Source organism: Mustela nigripes, chromosome X, assembly GCF_022355385.1.
Source record: "Mustela nigripes isolate SB6536 chromosome X, MUSNIG.SB6536, whole genome shotgun sequence".
Classification (NCBI taxonomy): Eukaryota; Metazoa; Chordata; class Mammalia; order Carnivora; family Mustelidae; genus Mustela; species Mustela nigripes.
Window position 1 is genome coordinate 108,561,508 of NC_081575.1, and position 19,671 is coordinate 108,581,178.

At 43.2% G+C, this 19,671-nt stretch overlaps 2 protein-coding genes across 2 annotated transcripts in view; both read left to right on the forward strand.

The window, feature by feature from the left end:
* Positions 1–19,671, forward strand: part of MAP7D2 (MAP7 domain containing 2) — a 102,931-nt gene that overhangs the window by 9,861 nt on the left and 73,399 nt on the right. The gene's annotated exons all lie outside the window — the stretch shown is intronic.
* On the forward strand, positions 4,706–5,501 carry LOC132006698 (oligosaccharyltransferase complex subunit OSTC). The gene has a single exon (XM_059384654.1). The coding sequence runs from the start codon at positions 4,723–4,725 to the stop codon at positions 5,170–5,172; it is 450 nt and encodes a 149-aa protein (XP_059240637.1). The 5' UTR covers positions 4,706–4,722; the 3' UTR covers positions 5,173–5,501.

The window sequence follows — 19,671 nt, forward strand, 5'->3', positions numbered from 1 at the left end:
TCAAAGCATCTTTCCATTTCCATTATGCCTACCCATGTTAGATTGAATACCACAACACACATTCATACCATTCTTGACAGCACTCAATACCATTGTACCTTTTGTGACCATGGTATCATTCCTGCAGCAGAAGAACTTTCTGCCATGATGGAAATGGTCTAAATCAGTGAGTCCTGTCCAGTATGCTAGCCACTAGTCACAGCTGGCTCCTGAGTACTTGAAATGTGACCAGTCCAAACGGAGATGTGCTGAAAGCATAAAATATATACTGGTCTTGGAAGACTCAGTGCAAAGAATACATTGTGAGATCTCTTATGAATAATTCTTTATATTAATTACATTTGAAATAAGCGTATTTTGGGTAAACTGGGTTAAATACATTTTAAAAAATATTTGTTAGAGAGTGCACCCCACACAAGCAGAAGCAGCAGCAGGCAGAGGGAGAAGCAAGATCCCAGATGAGCAAGGAGCCCGAAGCTTAACCCACTGAGGCACCCAGGCGCCCCTTAGCTCTATTTTTCTATTTATTTCTGCTCTATTTTATATAAGCAGAAGGAGGGCATAAATGAGTGCCTGAAATTAATAAATACAGAGCAGGAAATGCCCCTGTAGCTTGAGTCTTTTATCAGGCACCTAAAGTCCTTAATCAAACAGTGCTTTGTGTCCTTGTTTCAGAACACCGTAATGTGTGCCCTTAACTCGCAGTAACCATCTGAACTGTAACCTGGACACAATGGGATTCTCCTGGGCTGCTTTTTTAACCACCTGCCCGCCCCCTCCCAAGATTCCTGTCCTCTTCCTTGAGCACTTGGGTCTGCTGTCCACTTACCAGAGAAGGAACCGTCCTTGTGCCTGGGAGTGGTGTCGCCTCTTAGGAGTTTTTGCTCTCTTCTACCTTAATTGTTTGTGTCGGGTTCTCGGGAGCACTTATCAAGGGTGACAGTTGGTGGTGAAATATTATTATAGCCTTCGGTGGAAGCTTTCCTTCCCCTTGGATGACTTTTCCTCCAGTGGAGATACGTGTTATGAACAAAATTTTAGTGATCATTGTCATTAGCTAGGTAACCACTATTATTTAAGCTGTTTTAGTTACATCTTCAGACTGTAAGCTCTCTTCTTAAAACTACTAATTCTGCTTGTAGTTTTCTTACTGCAAAACATGTTTCTGCTTTCCTTTTTCCCTCTCCTCACCCACCTAAATTTCCACTTAACTTGATATTGTTTTTGTCAGTCATAAATTATTTCTAAAGAATAATCAATTCTCGGGCGCCTGGGTGGCTCGGTGGGTTAAGCCGCTGCCTTCGGCTCAGGTCATGATCTCAGGGTCCTGGGATCGAGTCCCGCATCAGCCTCTCTGCTCGGCAGGGAGCCTGCTTCCTCCTCTGTCTCTCTGCCTGCCTCTCTGCCTACTTGTGATCTCTCTCTGTCAAATAAATAGATAAAGTCTTTAAAAAAAAAAAAGAATAATTGATTCTTATTAATGGTCCATTAATTTCCACATATCTCTAATCTTCTGGGATGAGATTAGCTCTTCTTATAGTAGAATGGTCAAGAAAGCAGAATGTGGACTGTTTAACTCTACCCTGTTAGCTTTAATTTCTTAGTTGTCTTTTGCTTTCTCTCAGTTTTGACTGAGAAACTCCAGAAACTTGGTACCTTTCTATTAAGGAGTACTGAATGTCCTTTGTGGTACATAATTTCACCTTTATTAGTTAAAAATTAAAAGGATTCTTGCCACTTGGGAATATGTAGAAGATTTCAGAGTGAAATCTTTTAAGGATGTATTTACTGTAGAGAGAGCTGGTGGGGAGGGACAGGAGAGAGAGCCCGACGCAAGGCAGTGTCTCCACTGCAAGATGTCAAAACCTAGCCAAAACCAAAAGTCAGATGCTTAACCACCAGCACCACCCAGACGCTCCTAGAGTGAATGCCTCTTATAATCAGGCCAGTTCAAGCAGGAGCTACTGCATGCGAGGACCAGGGCTCTCTAATAGAACTTTCCATGAGGATGGACATGTTCTACATCTGCTTCACATGGTAGCCATCAGCCACTATGTGGCTGTGGAGCACTGAGGAACTGAGGTTTTTTTATTCTATTTGATTTTAGATGATTTAAATTAAAATATCCACATGTGGTAGTGGCTCCTGAATTGGACTGTGCAGTTAACTAAATGTTGACTAACCTTGCCAGATGAGGATCAGAAATGAGGAATAAGTTTCAGGCCTTAAACTAGTTGCTTAAAACTCATCTATTCTTGGTTTCTCCTTTACAAGTTTGTGGTATTTGGTTGTTGTTATTCAGTCACTCTCAGATGTGCACAAGCCATCAAGTACAGAACCCAGAAGTTACCTCCTGTGTGGTTCATATCAGATCTGTAGGGCCACGATGGGATCTAGTACCCAAGACTTATTTCTGGCTCCTGGTGGCACTGGGGTGCCCATGATCAGCCAGCTCCTCTCTATCCCTGCCACATTTTTGCCTATACAGATTGGTGGGAGGATAGATTGGATTGACTTAGAAGGCATTACCAGACCCTTAGCTATATAGGATTTGGGTGGCCTGTGGGGAGAACTTTTCCAGTGAGAGACTGGCAGGGACTGAGACCATAGGCTTAGGCCAGAGAGCCCTGTGGTAGAAGGTGAAGTTGGTGAGGGCATTTGGGGGCATTGGGCAGCACACTGAATGAGTCATGTTCCCTCTTCTCTAGGATGTAATCAGTCAAGTAGATAAGCCTCACCTCTCTTGTTCCAGCTTGTTCCTTACAAACTGTGGCCACAGGTGTTGGCCCATGAGAAAAACTCAATTGCTTATCTGTAAGATGGTACGCTAGGAAATCTGATTGATGCTTTCCAGCTCTTGAGATAACTGTGTTCCTCCACTGCCAGCTCAGGAGGCAAGGGGAAGGGTAGGTTTGTCTTCACCCTTTTGTTATGGGGATCACCAGCCAAGTAGGCTTGGAACCAGCAGACTTACCACATTTCCCCTTAACCTCCCCCATTACAACCAAGCAGGGACTTCTGCCCCCTTTATCTCTTGTGACCCCATCACTATTGCCTGGCTTAGACCTGTCATCTGGGGCCTGGCCATTATTATAAGAGCCTTAGAGGTCTCTGTCCCTCCATCCATGTCACCCTCCTATTATGGATTCATCTTATCACCCTCTTACCTAACCTCCTCTGACATCTGCCTAGCACGAGCATAGTCTAGACTACTGATAAGACAGGTGTGTTTAAATGGGGCTCCCACCTACCTTTTCAGCCCCCTTTCTCTGGCCAGCACACTCTGTACACCACCACCCCCGCACCTCACTGCTCATGGCCATGCTCTTCCCTGTGCCCAGAATTCCCTTCCTCTCTGTATCTGCCATGTTCATCCTTTAGTACTTCTGTCACATCTCACTTCCTCCCTGAAGCCTTCCCTGACCACATACTTTTGGTAGGTTTTCCTTTTCTCCCCCATTTCCGTTTTGGTGTTGATAACGTGAATGCAGGTAAATCAGGTCATGTGCAAATAAACTTGGGGTTGACATTTGTAAACTAAAGCATACAGATCTTAGACATGGTTTGATGAGTGTTTTCTTATACACCTGTATAACCAACCCAGATCAAAAATCATTTCCAGCACCTAGAAAGCTTCCTCATGCCCCCTCCTAGACAGTGGCCCCCAAAGGGAACCATTTTCCTCACCTCTTTTTTAAAGATTTATTTATTTATTTGAGATACGGAGAGAATTGCGTGTGGTGGGGAGGAGCAGAGGGAGAGGGAGAGAGAAACTCAAGCGGACTCCACACTGAGCATGGCATGCTACACAGGGCTCACTTTCACCACCTAGGAGGTCATGACCTGAGCTGAAATCATGAGTATCACGAGTCAGACGCTTGACTGACAGAGCCACTCAGGTGCCCCCTCACCACTTTGCACTGTGGTTTAGTTTTGCTTATTTTTGAGCTTTGTTAAAGTGGATTCATGTAGCATGCCCATTTTTATTATGGCAAAATATACATAATCTAAAACTACTTTAGCAGTTTTTAATTTTGTTGGCATTAAGGACATTCACATTGTTGAGCAACCATCAGTGCCATCCATCTCCAGAACCTTTTCATCAAGTATATACTTTTTTTTAAAAAATTTTATTCATTTATTTGAGAGGGAGAGAGAGAGAGAGAGAGAGAGCAAGAGCACCAGCAGGTGGAGGGCCAGAGAGAGAAGCAGACTCCCTGCTGAGCAAGGAACCCGACCTTGGGCTCTACCCCAGGATCATGACCTTAGCCAAAGGCAGACACTCAAGCGACTAAGCCACCCAGGTGTCCCAAGTATATGCTTTTGTGACTGTTTTTTTTCATTCAGTGTTATGTCTATAAGATTCACCCATGTTGTATCTATCAGCAGTTCATTTACTTTTATTTCTGAGCAGTATTACATTGTGTGACTACTACTATAGTTGGTTTTATCCATTCTTTTGCTAATAGACACATGGGTTATTTCCAGCTTCTTATTCTTTTGACTAAAACTTCAGTGAACATGCTTGTGCACATTTCTTGGTGCCCATACAAAAGCATTTCTATTGCTCATGTATGCCTAGAAGTAGAGTTGCTGGGTCATAAAGTAGGCATATGTCTAGCTTTAGCAGATAGTGCCAAACTGTTTTCAAAGAGTTGGAAGCAGTTTATTATTGTTGTTTTAATAAATTACCACAAATGGGAGAAACCCCGTGCCGCCACCATGGAGACTTTGTACCGCGTCCCGTTCTTAGTGCTCGAATGCCCCAACCTGAAGCTGAAGAAGCCGCCCTGGGTGCACATGCCGTCGGCGATGACGGTGTACGCTCTGGTGGTGGTGTCTTACTTCCTCATCACCGGAGGAATAATTTATGATGTTATTGTTGAACCTCCAAGTGTTGGTTCTATGACCGATGAACATGGACATCAGAGACCAGTAGCTTTCTTGGCCTACAGAGTAAATGGACAATATATTATGGAAGGACTCGCATCCAGCTTCCTGTTTACAATGGGAGGTTTAGGTTTCATAATCTTGGACCGATCGAATGCACCAAACATTCCAAAACTCAATAGATTTCTTCTTCTATTCATTGGATTCGTCTGTGTCCTATTGAGTTTTTTCATGGCTAGAGTATTCATGAGAATGAAACTGCCAGGCTATCTCATGGGTTAAAAAAATGCCTTTTGAGAAGAAATCAGTGGATATTGGATTTGCTCCTGTTAATGAAGTTTTAAAGGCTGTACCAATTCTCTGATGTGAAATATGGGAAAAGAGCGAAGCAGCAGAAAAGAAGCATCTAGTGAAACTAGGAAGCATATTAAAGCTTGAACTAGAATGTCTGCTTGGTATCGAAGAGACAAGCTCATCACAGTATTTATTCCTGCTGGCCTATACTGACATATCAACGATGATAGGTGGCATTTTCTTAGTTTTTCATTTCTTAAAGAAAATATATTCTGTTTCTACAACTATAATATTGAATAAAGTGATTATTTTTTACAGCCCCCTTAACATTTTTTGGAGATGACATTTTCTGACTTTCAAAAATTAATGTAAAAGCAGGAAGCAAGATTCCATGAGCTGAGAACTCTGGACAGATCAGCTTTATGTATGGTGCTTTGCCTTTAAACAGAGTGTGTGACAGCACATTACTCAGATATGTATGCAGGACTGTTTCGTGCACAATAAGATGTATGAAAGGAGCAGAAATAAATAAGTTTTCTAATTAAAAAAAAAATAAAAAATAAATTACCACAAATGTAATGGCTTGTAGCAACTAAATTTATTATCTTATAATTCTAGAAGTCAGAAGTCCTAAAATACGTGTCAGTAAAACCTTTCTGGGGACTGTAAGGTGAGAACCCATTTCCTTGCCTTCTCCATCCAGCTTCTAGAGGCTGCCTGCATTCAGTGGCTCCTCACTCCTTCCTCTGTTGTCAAGGGCAGCAGCAGGGCAGTATCTTCCAGTATCTCTCTCTCCAGCTTTTGGTTTCATCGTCATATCTCCTCTCTCACCCTCACTCTCCTGCCTCTCCTGTGATTGCTTTGGGCCCACTTGGAAAATCCTGGATAATCTCATCTCAAGAACCGTTACTTTGTCACATCTGCAAAAGCCTTTTTGTCACATAAGGTAACATTTCCACAGATTCCAGGGATTAGGATTTAGACTTCTTGGCAGGGATGAGGGAGAAGGCGTTATTCTACCTACCACATGGCTGTGCCATTTTGCATTCCCATCAGGAAAGCATCAGAGTTTCAGTTCCTCCACATCTTTGTCAGCTTTTGGTATTGTCTGTCTTTTTAATTTTAGCCATTCTGATGGGAATGTGGGGGTACATCTACAGCTACCACCTTCAGAAAGTATGTCCTCCTTTGCTGCGATACAGCTTTATTGCAACTTCACAGTATTTTTTTTTTAGATTTTATTTATTTATTTATTTATTTGACAGAGATCACAAGGAGGCAGAGAGGCAGGCAGAGAGAGAGGAGGAAGCAGGCTCCCTGCTGAGCAGAGAGCCCCATGCGGGGCTTGATCCCAGGACCCTGGGATCATGACCTGAGCCGAAGGCAGAGGCTTTAACCCACTGAGCCACCCAGGCGCCCCGCAACTTCACAGTATTATAAATATTTGTTTACGTGCTTCTGTCTTGCCCAAGCCACATATCCTTCATGCAGCAGGTCGTAGCTGGTTCAGTAGAGGCTCCTTGGATGGTAAATAATGACTGAGGGCATTTTTAAATAGAGAAGTGAGCAGAGCTGAAGATGTAAATGAAAGCCTGTGCTTATGGTCCCATCTGTGGCTTGAAGTAGAGTTTCCCCCAAATAAAAAGTAGGACCAGAGCAGATAATCTGGTTTCTAACTTTTGCACACTGTTGTCTTTCCCAAGATAGATAATCTATAAGTGAGTAATGCTGTAGAAGGAGCTGTGAGCCTCAACTCCTGAGGGCGTTGGTTGGAAATGACTTCACCTTATATGTAAATGAGAGGAGAATGCAGTTCCAGCAGGCAGTCTTCTGGGGAGTCTGGTCTTGGACCTTAGCACTGTCTGGTTTTCCTTTTCCCTGGATTCTGCTGAAGTATAGCAACACACTGCGGCTTCTGACTTGCAGAAGGACTGGAAGGTGAGTGGGGTTTCTTGATCTCAAGGAATGTAATGTGTGTAGACTTAAACCCACCTTGAAGACTTGAGGCTGGAATTTCTGAGGAAGGTGAATCCAGAGTAGAAAAGAATTTCTAATGCTCCTGGACACAGAGCGGTGGGTACAAATGTCTTGACACTAGGGAGATAAACCTGGAAGGAGGGATTAGTATTAGACAAAAGGCAGACAGGATTGTGTCTTCCTTTGGGAAGATTCTAATATGAGTAACTGTTCTCTTGTTCTTGTTTGTTCCCAGTTTCCTTTGCTGGGCACACCCCTGGTTTCATGAGGGTTATAAGGTTTCAGGGCCTCGGTCTTTTCTTTCCAGGCACCAGCATATTGGCAGCATTCCTACAGCTTGGCATTACTTTGACCCTGTGGGGTATGACGTGTATGAGAAAAATGTTGGTATGGATGTGGCAGAGGACTTCTTTGGCGCTCATGAGAAAACCTCTCTGTCACTGAGAAGACCTGATTTGTCAGAATTTAGATCATAAAGGAGTTGGTCGGGGTACCCGGGTGGCTCAGTGGGGTAGGCCTCTGCCTTCGGCTTGCGTAATGATCTCAGGGTCTTGGGATTGAGTCCCACATTGGGCTCTCTGCTCGTCAGGGAGCCTGCTTACCCCCCTCTCTCTCTGCCTGCCTCTCTGCCTGCTTGTGATCTCTCTCTCTCTCTGTCAAATGAATAAATAAAATCTTAAAAAAAAATAAAGGAGTTTGTCTTTTGAGAAAAATACTAGCTCAGGGTAGGAGTTACTGCGTTGGGCATATGCTGGGGTTATTGGTCCCTGTTGAGACATACTAACAATGTCATAGCTTTAGCGATTTGCGTAGGTACACATGTGATTCACAAGATAATCTTCAGTCAAGCCAGCCATGCCAGAATGGAGGCATGCCTGGGCCTTGGGTGGTGTGGACAACACACATACCGGGAGGACTGGGATACGTTGAACAGAGTCATGGCTATGTTTATGGAGTCCCTGTGACTTCCTGGATGTCTTTGTCTCTCTGCCTGATGTATCTGAGTTTTGGAAAAGTCATGTGGCTGCATTCCTGCTGAGAGCTGATCTTCCCACACTCAGACCAAGGCCTGGCCTTTTGGAGATCCCCTCTGTTGACTCCAGGTCTCGAGGGCATCTTGAGAGAAAACATGGGGGGTACTGTAAGCAGGTGCATGTTAAATTTTTCTAGGACAGACAGTAGATCTTTGCTTCACATTCTCTGAGGCTGGAGGGGCACCCCTTACCTCATACGTCAAGAAGTCCTTTATGGTCATATAGACCTCTCTCCTCTAAATGCCTCTTCTCTTGCGTTGCCCTCTGTGAACAGGCAGAACAACAACTCAGCATCCTTTTGAGAAAATCTCCCAGTTTCCATAAGGAACCGGGGCTTTCTGTGGGGCCCAGTTCCCTACATGATGTTTTGTTTGGTGTTTACTTCTGTGACATTGGTGTCTCCCTTCTCTAACTCTTTGCACAGATTCCCCATTATGTAGCCTCTTTACCTCTTTCTCCAGTTAAGAATTTACATATGAGATATCACCTCATATCTGTTAAGATGGCCTTTATCAAAAAACAGAAAACAACAAGTGCTGGTGAGTATGTGAAGAAATTGGAACTTTTGTGCTCTGTTAGTGGGAATGCAAGTGCAACAGTGTAGCTGCTGTGGAAAACAGTATAAAGTTTCCTCAAAAAAAAGTAAAAATAGAACTATACCATATGATCCAGCAATCCCACTTTTGAGTATACATCCAAAAGAATTAAAATCCAGGGACGCCTGGGTGGCTCCGTTGGTTAAGCAGCTGCCTTCGGCTCAGGTCATGATCCCAGCGTCCTGGGATCGAGTCCCACATCGGGCTCCTTGCTCCGTAGGGAGCCTGCTTCTCCCTCTGACTCTGCCTTCCACTCTGTCTGCCTGTGCTCGATCTCACTCGCTTTCTCTCTGACAAATAAATAAATAAAATCTTTAAAAAAAACACACACGCACAATAAAATTTTTAAAATGCAAAAAAATTGGGACACCTGGGTGTCTCAGTTGGTTAAGTGGCTGCCTTCAGCTCAGGTCATGATCCTAGCATCCTGGGATCAAGTCCTGCCTTGGGCTCCTTGCTCCATGGGTAGCCTGCTTATCCCTCTGCCTCTGCCTGCCACTCTGCCTGCCTGTACTCTCTCTGTCTCTCTGAAAAATAAATAAAATCTTTAAAAAAATTTACAAAGAATTTACTATTTAAGACCTTAATATGATCAGTTACTGGTTTAGCCACTAAGTAGCTATGATGATGTGGGCTAGTTTCTTTTTTATTCTTAGCCTCAGTTTCTTTACTTATAAAATGGGGAAATAACAGAAATTCCTCACAGGGTTGATAGGAGGATTGTATGAGGTAATGCATGAAAAGTGTTTAGTGCAGTGTCTCGCACATAGGTGCTCCGTGAGGTAGGTTGTATGGCCATCATCTGTGCATTGAGTATAAGATCCCAGATCTTATGTCTGTGAATATAAAAAATAGATTTTTGGGGTCCCTGGCTGGCTTAGTCCATACAGTATGTGACTCTTGACCTCAGGGTTGTAAATTTGAGCCCCATGTTGGGGGTAGAGATTACTTAAAAATAAAATCTATAAAATACATATATACTATGTATCAGTGTACTTATATTGATATATTTGTATCCCGGCTTTGCCTTCCAAGAAGCTAGTGACCTGGTGAGATAGGCTTTCTCTAATTTAATATAATCCAAGTCTAATGCAGAAAAATACCATAAATGGAAATACAAAATGGACCATGAGGCCATAGATAAGCGCAGTTATTCTGGTGGAGGACCGAGGGACAGTCTTTGTGCATGTGTGAGTCTTCATAGTCACTTACATTTAGGTGTCCTGTGGTTAGCAGGACAACACTGTCAAGTATTCAGCATATTGTTGCTGGAGGCCTGTCTGTGGCCGTACTTTCCAGTTTCTGCGTAGGAATGGTGGTTCTTTTTCTTCCACTCAAGCTCAATTTATATATTGAAATTCTTGAAGGATACAGTTGTGCCCTATGCAGAAGCTTATTCAGCCAGTGGCATTCCTTTTCCTCTTTCTCTAAGTATGTCTGAGACTTGTCCTAAGTCCATTTTCTCATTGTGCTAGATGAACTTACTCCTCCCTCTTTGTGTAGTTAGCATTTTCCACAGGGAACACAGGAGACTAGAGGAAAAATTCTTATTTTTTATCCTCTGTCCCTCCTCAACACCCACCTCTAGATGTTTTGCTCCACAAATTGGCCTGGAGATCAAGACACCATTCAGCTTTCTGGAACTGTGGAAATTGTCATGGCTTTTGGCAAGATAAGAGAGTTGAGGAGTATACTATAAGTTTAGGATTTTAGACTCGTGTTGACCAGTGTGGTAGCCAGTTGCCACATGTGGCTATTTAAATTAATTAAAATTAAATAAAATTTAAAATTTACCTCCTCAGTTGCACTAGTCACATTTTAAGTACTCACTAGTCCCACGTGGCTAACGGCTACTGTATTGGACAGCACAGATACAGAACATTCCTTTTTTTTTTTTTAAAGATTTTATTTATTTATTTGACAGACAGAGATCACAAGTAGGCAGAGAGGCAGGCAGAGAGAGAGGAGGAAGCAGGCTCCCTGCCGAGCAGAGAGCCTGATGTGGGACTCGATCCCAGGACCTGAGATCATGACCTGAGCCGAAGGCAGCGGCTTAACCCACTGAGCCACCCAGGCGCCCCCAGAACATTCCTTTAATGGCATTAAGTTCCATGGGCCAGCCCTGATTGAGAGGATTATCTTTTTTTTTTAAGATTTTATTTTTATTTATTTATTTGACAGAGACCACAAGTAGGGAAAGAGGCAGGTGGGGGGTGGGGGAAGCAGGCTCCCCGCTGAGCAGAGAGCCCAGTGTGGGACTTGATTCCAGGACCCTGAGATCATGACCCGAGCCAAAGGCAGAGGCTTTAACCCACTGAGCCACCCAGGAGCCCCAAGAGGATTATCTTAACAGTTGTAGGCTACTTAATAGAGAGAGGAAAACACAGATGTTTATCCATGGTGTGATGGTTTTCATCCTTCCTTCAAATGATCCAAGTTGGATGTATAAGCATTAAATGTAACTGCCTAATGAACTGAACATTGACTAATGCATGTAAAATATTCTGACCTCATATTTGTAATGCAAAAAAGGATATTCGCTTTCTGAACTTTTTTTTTGTACTGACATATTACTCTGAAGCAGCTATCAAGTGTGTACTCATTGATTAGAGAGCCCTGAGTTTTTAAATTTTTTTTATTGTGGTAAGTTATATATAACATAAACTTTACCATTTTAACCATTTTAAAATGTACAGTTCAGTGGCATTAAGTGTATTCACAATGTTATGTGACGGTCAGCACTATCTTTTTCCAGAGCTTTATATCATCTAAAACAAAAACTACACCCATTAAATAGTAACTCCCCGTTATGTTTTCCCCCTGGTAGCCAATATTCTATTTTCTGTCTCTTTGTTCTAGGTACCTCATATAAGTGGACTCATACAACATTTATCCTTTTGTGACTGGCTTACTTCACTTTGCATAATGTCCTCAAGGTTCATCCATGTTGTGGCATATATCAAAATTTCATTTCTTTTTAGGGCTGAATAATATTCCATCCATCGTGTGGATAGACTACATTTGTTTATCCGTTCCTCAGTTGATGGACACTTGGGTTGCTTCCATCTTTTGGCTATTGTGAACAGTGCTGCTATGAACTTGGGTGGCCAAGTACTGTTTGAGTCCCTGCTTTTAATTCTTTACTATATATACACAGAAGTAGAATTGCTGGGTGATAAGGTAATTCTATCTTTGACTTTGAATTTTAGGAATCAGTTTAAAAATTATTATTGATATATAATTCATATAACAAAAATGTCACCCTGGTGAAGTGTATATATAGTTCAATGGTTTTTAGTATATTCATAAGGCTCTACGATCACCCCCAACTCATTTTATAGCCTCTTAGGAACCAGAGTTGGGGAGAGAGGCAGAATCTTGAAGGCAGATTAGTATAAGGCTCTTAAAAAAATAATTTGTGGGGCACCCGACTGGCTCATCCGGTGGAGCATGAGACTCTTGATCTTGGGTCATGAGTTCGAGGCCTACGCTGGGGGTAGAGATGACTTAAAAAAAAAGGATATTTCTATCAAATACTTGGAATGCTGTGCAGTCTTTAGCAAGAATACTCTGCTCACTGTGAGCCTTTTGGAGTGAAATTCAGAAAGGCTCCCCTGCTACCTGACATATTTTCAGCTACTTATGAGGCCTTGTTTTATGGAACGGGATGTTGAATAACCTCACAAATGGGTCAGACTCCTCAGGAATGCTCTGGAAGCTGTGGCTCCTTTCTTTATTGCACCTCCTATGTTTGCTTTGTCAGATATCCTTACCTGGCTCGAAAGTGGTTCTATTCCTTCTCTGGTACTAATCTCAAATTCTGCAACGACTTGGTTTCCAAACATCAGATTGTTTACAATAAATACCTTCAATATTTTCAATATTGATTTTTAGATTTCAGATTGCTCTGATTAGAAGCAAATAATAAAACACACACTTTTGTTATTGAACAACTTGGGAATAGGGGTGCTGACCCCCCCCATGCAGTTGAAAACCTGCATATAATGTTTGACTCCTCCATAATTTGCTGATAACCTACTGTTGACCAGAAAGTTTACTGATAACATACAAAGTCGATTAACACCTATTTTGTGTTATATGGATTATGTACTGTATTCTTACAATAGAGTATGCTAGGGAAAGTGTTATTAAGAAAATCATTAGGAAGAGAAAATACATTTACAGTAGTGTACTTTATGTATTGGGAAAAATGCTTATGTGTATGAAACCACATAATTTAAACCCGTGTTGTTCAAACCTGGATTGTTCCAGGGTCAACTGTATATACCATGAGCAGAGAGCCTGATCTGGGACTCGATCCCAGGACCCTGAGATTATGACCTGAGCCAAAGGCAGATGCTTAACCCACTGACCCACCCAGGCACACTTAGCTGTCTTACTTCCTTAACAGTGATTTTTTTTTCCTCCCCTAAATTGTACTATAAGCCACCCACCCATCTTGCCCTCCCTCTTGCACTCTTGTCATTGGCAGTTTCCTTTTCTTTTTTTTTAAAAACTCTTGTAATAGTAGTAGGTTAGCTATAAATCCTTCAAAGAGGATGGGGCACAGCTGCAGGAATTCATCCCAAAACAGCAAGGATAGACAGATGACCACTACTGAGCCCTGGAACACCCTTTTAAGGCGCCTGCCTTTATTCTATACTCTGAAGCTGGCTTTCTTTTCACTGGCTGGGCTGCAAGGAACTCAAGAGCTAAATTAGTGAGAGCCCCTGGGCCAGAAGCTGCCTAGGCTTGATCCCTGATCCCATGCAAGTTTCAGGACAAATCAAATACACAATTTCTTCAGTAACTTCTTCTGTAACAGAAACAATGTTTGATACTCTTTAATGGTAGAGGAGCTTCAGAATCTGCAAATATCTGTACTATGACACTCGCTGTTCTTGGCAATGAGAAAAGTCTGGTGCACTTGGGCATAAATAGTTTATTCATTTAGTATAGTGTTCTTCTTGCTTTCGAAGCCAGATGCCCGGGGATTAAATCCTGGTTCTCCTTTTCTTACCTAGGTGACCTTGAGAAACTCACTCCTTTTTGGAAGATTCTTCTCCTCTCTGAAAGGGGAGAATAATAAATCTGACTCCATGAGGTTGTTGTGAGATGTAAATAAGATAATACAAGCAAAGCACTTAATACAGTGCCTGGCCAAGAGTAAGAGATGAATAAATATTAACTGGTATTAAGGGACCATATTTTTTTAATGTGCCCGCCATATACAAGGTGCCAGATTAGGTTCTGTGAGGAATAAACCAGGGTCTCATGAGTAGAATTCAAGCCCTCTTGGTGTTATAGTTGTGCCTGGAGCTTGACAGTTAATGCTGGGGAAGCAGAGGCTAGGTGGCATCCACATTTTACTTGTTTCCACAGAACTATAAGTTTTATTAAATAATTTTTATAAAACAATGTTGATAATAAACATCAGCACGGGAAAGATTTGGCTGAGGTTAGGTTTTTCCTGGGAATGGTAGATACTGTCGTTTCTTGTGGGCAAATTAAAACATTTTATCATTTACTGTTGGCCACTGGTAGCTGTAATTAAGGCAAACCATGTTTGTCAAAACAAATAAACTTGACAAAAAGGGTAGTCATGATTTTACTTAATGAATCCCCTATTTTTTGTGTGTTAAGAAGACATCAGTCATGTTCGTTTCCAGGCATGCTCCATATACATATCTCTTATTCTATTCCATCTCTGTATTGCTGCTTTCGGAACGAGTACCAGCAGGCTGTTTCTGTGGAATTTTCTGGGCCACGTGAGAGAGAAGCACAGTGTACCCTTAGGACAAGATCTGTCCTGCCTTTCCTTGTGTTCCAGAGTCGACTTTGGTTGAGAGAAATAGAATAAGCTTCTGTTTTGGAAGGAACTTTGGGTTTTTGTTTATTTCTTAGAACAGAAAATGGTGAGCATTCTGATAGTAGAAGTCATGTGTCAGTTTTAGCATTAGAGAACCATGTTTGACCTGATTGTAGATGGTCAGAGTCAGCTGCAGTCTGGTGCAGGCTAAGCCTTCTGACCCACGGGGGGATAAGGCTAGGGGCTGGGAGAGTGTTCCCCAAAGGCATCTTTAGATACAGCCTCAGCCCCTCAACTCAGTGTTGTTTCGGGGAAAAAAAACTTTTAGAACTTCACTTTCCCATCAGTAAAATGGTATTACTTCCTGCAGTTGTATTAAGGATTAGAAAAAAATACATCTGAAGCACACAGCCTGCTGCCTTTCAGGAGTTAGACGTGTTGAGTAGTCTTTCTAGGCTTGGAAAAGAATGGTGAGTTTGCTTTGTAGCACCTTCAAATGAGCACAGAGACCAGGCCAGTTAGTTTCTTTTGGTCAACTAAACATCCCTCAGGGAGCGACGGGGTGGCTCATTCAGTTGAGCATCTGACTTGATCTCAGCTCAGGTCTTGGCCTCAGGGCTGTGAGTTCAAGGTCTGCATTGAACTGTTTAAACAAACAAACAAACAAACAAACAAACAAAGCATCCCTCAGTTATTTTATCCAGGGGAGCAAAAAGTGTGTGACGCGCACTGACAGTTCTTTATCCCACGCATGCCTTGCTAGACTCAAGTCATCAACTGGAAGCGGCCTCAACGTGCATCTGACACCATGCTCCAGGCAGCTGCTGCCCATCACTCAAGGTCAGCAGGAGAGATGCAGGCTGTTTGTCACCCCTGCAGCATGTAGTGTGAGTGAGGGTGCTGACCCGCACCCCCCCTCCTCCATGGCGGTGTCTGTTGAACGTCCTGTCTAAACATGAGCCTGGCTGAATCATAACCCTGTAACACTCCTCGCTCTGGTCTTTTCTGCTTCTCGTCTCTGTTAGTCCTCGTTTCCTTCTAGCTTCTATTTCAGCAACATCTCCTTTAGTGTGAAAACATCCAGAAGGCATTTCTATTAACAGTCTTGTCAGAGTCTAAGGACAGGTACTTAAATGAAGCTCTTGGTCCATTCCGAAAATGTTTGCTGAGTGCCTAACATGTGCCGACCTGTGAAACGTGATAGAGTCAGCACAGTCCGTAGCTTTTCAGAGCTTAGTCTGGTAAAGATAAAAAGTGGACAAATTTATTCTCTTGTTTAGTTCTCCCCTCCATCCTGTGGCAAAGGCAGAACTAGCCGTCTACAAGGAGAAAGGGGGCCCAAAGAGCTGTTGAGTTCTGTTAAACAGCTATTGCATGAAGCCAGATTGCTTTTTAGCAGCGTGCTGGGGAAGCCCTTGCTTGGGAACACCCTCTTACTGGCTGGCAGTGGGGCATCCACACAAGAACATGAATGGTGGGGCAGGCTACTGGCTGCCTATCCCACAACCATCCTTCCCTTCCTACAGAGCCCAGGTACTGGGGTGGAGAACAGTGGGGCCAGGCTGAGTCACTTCAAGCCCAAGTCATTCATTTTTTTTTTTTAAAGATTTTTATTTATTTATTTGACAGACAGAGAGAGATCACAAGTAGGCAGAAGGCAGGCAGAGAGAGAGGGGGGAAGCAGGCTCCCCGCTGAGCAGAGAGCCCGATGTGGGGCTCCATCCCAGGACCCTGAGATCACGACCTGAGTTGAAGGCAGAGGCTTAAACCACTGAGCCACCCAGGTGCCCCAGCCCAAGTCATTCTTGAACGTTGCATTCTCCTTTGCCATGTATTCACTCTCCTGGTTTCCCTTGTAGCCATGGGACCTAGTGCTTGCCAAGAAGATCTAAGGTGAAGACTAGAGGTTTTTCTGGAATCAAAGAGAAATGAGCATGAGGAGACCTCGTGTTTTGGCTCCTACCGTCTTCAATCCACTTCACCTGGTCTCCTGTGAGAATGTGATATTGGAGCTTTGGCAGCCATCTCGTGGTCATGAGGGAGAGATAGCCGAAAGATGGCTGAGGAGAAAAACAAACAAATCTTCAGTTGTTTATCTTTCAACCATTGAAGGAACACTAAGACTTCCTAAATGCCTCTTGATTAATGAAATCACATATGTCTTTGTGGTTTAAGCCTGGGCTTCTCAAAGTGTGAGTCATAGCCTGGCATCATGATTGTCACCTGGAAGCCTGTCAGACATGTAAATTCATGGGTTGTATTCCAGCCCTTCTGAATCAGAATTTTGTGCTGTCCAGCTTGGCAATTGTACTTTTATAGACCTTCCAGGTGATTCTGATGCAAAGTCAAGTTTTAGGAGCCTTGTTTAAGCCATTGTAGCTTTTAAAATTGATGGTGTCAGGGTCGGTAAGAAAAGAGCTGCCATTCACCCGTCAGTTCTCTGTGTCCAGATGAGGACTAGGTTTCTCAACAGTGGAAGCCAAGTGACCCCAGTGGCTGGGATACAGATCTTTCAGCTCAACTGGATTGATGATGTTTTTCCCCGGGGGCCCCAATCACACCTGCTTGGGTTTTGGGGTGGCAGTATCTGGGTCTGCAAACACCTGTCTGAGCCCAGCTTAGCCCCCATATCCTGCCACTCCCAGTGGAGCTCTAGGAGTCCTTCACCCCCAGAAACAAATGTGACAGGTATAGATATTTGTTTCTCCTGTGGAAAAGAATTCTCCAGTAGGTAGAGGGTGGTGGAGGAGACACCAGACTTAATAGTTCCACAGACCTGTGGGTGAAATTCTGTCCATGCTGTTCAGACGGCCAATACCTGCTGAGAGCCTACTCAGGGCTGGGCTCTGGGCTGAGTGCAGAGAAGACAGTGGGAGACAAGGTAAAAGGACATGGTGGAGCTCAGGTATCACAACCGCAGTGATGAGGACAGATAAGGGCTGTGTGCACCTAGAATGCTCCCATCTGGGTACCGAGGTAGAGCAGGGAATGCTTCCTGGAGGAAGTAGCTGCTTATCCAAGAGTATGGAAAGTATATGTTTTGGGGTACAGGTTGGGGTGTTCAGGCAGCGGCTGCAGCTTGTGCAGAGGCCTAGAGATAAGAGAGCCCCTGGCTTCTTCAGAGAAGGGACAAGCGCTCAGGGTGCCAGGAGGGCAGAGTGCCCTGGGAAATGGTTCTATTCAAGCTCTCGGACCCAAGGATGCATCTGAGAAGTAGGTTCAGATGTAGATAGAATGATATTTAAATGATTTATTAATGTGAACTGGGCTCTCGTTGTCTTCAATGGAAATACCTTTACTGCTTTTTATTAAGGCCCACTAACTGCTGCTTGGGCAAAGTAGGCACATCATGGATGCTGCTTTCATCTCACCTCCTGTGCTGCCCTGTTCCCTCTACATTTTGCTGCTCAGTAAAATAATGATACATACTTGTTCCTGTGAACAGGGGCACTTGCTGTTTATCTGGGGCCTTCATAAAGCCACTTCATCTCACTAGGCTTTCCTTTTCTGCTTCTTTGAAGTGGACTAAAATAGTATTACCCTCACTTGTCTGATCCTGAGAACTATCTGGTCTGCTTGTTGGAAATTCAGATTCTCTGCCTCCTCTTGGGAGGTGCCATTTCACCAGGTCTGAGAAGTTTGGGAATCTGTACGTTTTAAATTAACGTGTGTGTGTGTGTGTATTTACATATAATTTATGTACAGGTCTACTTTTGTGTATATAATTTACATACAAGAAAATGCACCCATTTTATTTTATTTTTTTAAGTATTTATTTGAGAGAGAGTTGAGAGAGAGTAAGCAAGGGGAGGAGAAGGGAGAGGGAGAAAGAATCTCAAGTAGCTTCCACCCCAAGCATGGATCCCAACGTGGGGCTTGATGCCATGACCCTGACTGAGATCACAATCTGAGCCAAAACCAAGAGTCGGATGCTCAACCAGCCAAGCCACTCAGGCGCCCTGAGAAGGCACCCATCTTTAGTGTACTGATGTATGTGCTCTGACAGACACAGACGTTCCAGGAATCACTCCCACGATCAAAATACAGACCAGTCAGTCCAAACACCTTGTAGACGCTCCCCACCCTCAGCCCTAGGCAATTATTGATCTGCTTTCTGTTACCATAGATCAGCTTTGCCATTTTTAACATTTCCTATACATGGACTCTTACAGAATGTACTCTTTTCTCTCTGGCTTCTTTCATCTGGCATGTGTTTGAGATTCATATGTGGTGTGTGTGTGTGTGCACGTGTAAGTAATCATTCCTTTTGTTGCTGAGAAGAACTAAGAATATAGGATGGTGTTTTTGCATTGCCGTTTTACCCCTTCTCTTGCTGATAGACAGTTGGATGTTTCCAGTTTGGGGCATAGATCTGGTGAGCATTCACATGCAAAACCGCTTGGTGGACATACATTTGCATTTCTCTAGGGCAAATCCCTCAGAGTGGAGTTGCTGGGTCATGATAAGTATATGCTTTAACTGGAAAAGGAAAAGCCAAACTCTTTTCCCAAGTGGTCGTACCAGTTTACGTTCTCACCTACAGTTCAGGAGAGATTTAGTTGCTTTGCATCCTTTCCAGCACTTGGTATGGTCAGATTTTTGTGAGATTTTTATTTTATTTTATTTTTTAAAAAGATTTTATTTATTTATTTGACAGACAGAGATCACAAGTAGGCAGAGAGGCAGGCAGAGAGAGAGGAGGAAGCAGGCTCCCCGCCGAGCAGAGAGCCCGATGTGGGGCTCGATCCCAGGACTCTGGGACCATGACCGGAGCCGAAAGCAGAGGCTTTAACCCACTGAGCCACCAGGCGCCCCTTTGTGAGATTTTTAAAAAGATTTTTCTTTTTCTAGTGGTTGTATAATGACATCTCATTGTGGTTTTACTTCACATTTTCTTTTTTTTAAGATTTTATTTATTTATTTTTAAAGATTTTATTTTTCTTTTTTAAAAGATTTTATTTGACAGAGAGCACACACTCAAGTAGGCAGAGCAGCACACACAGAAGGAAAAGCTCTCTGCTGAGCAGGGAGCCTGAGGAGGGGCACGATCCCAGGACACTGGGATCACGAC

Excerpts from the sequence above, each read along its gene's own strand:
- LOC132006698 (XM_059384654.1), top strand. The coding sequence starts at position 4,723 with ATGGAGACTTTGTACCGCGTCCCGTTCTTAGTGCTCGAATGCCCCAAC.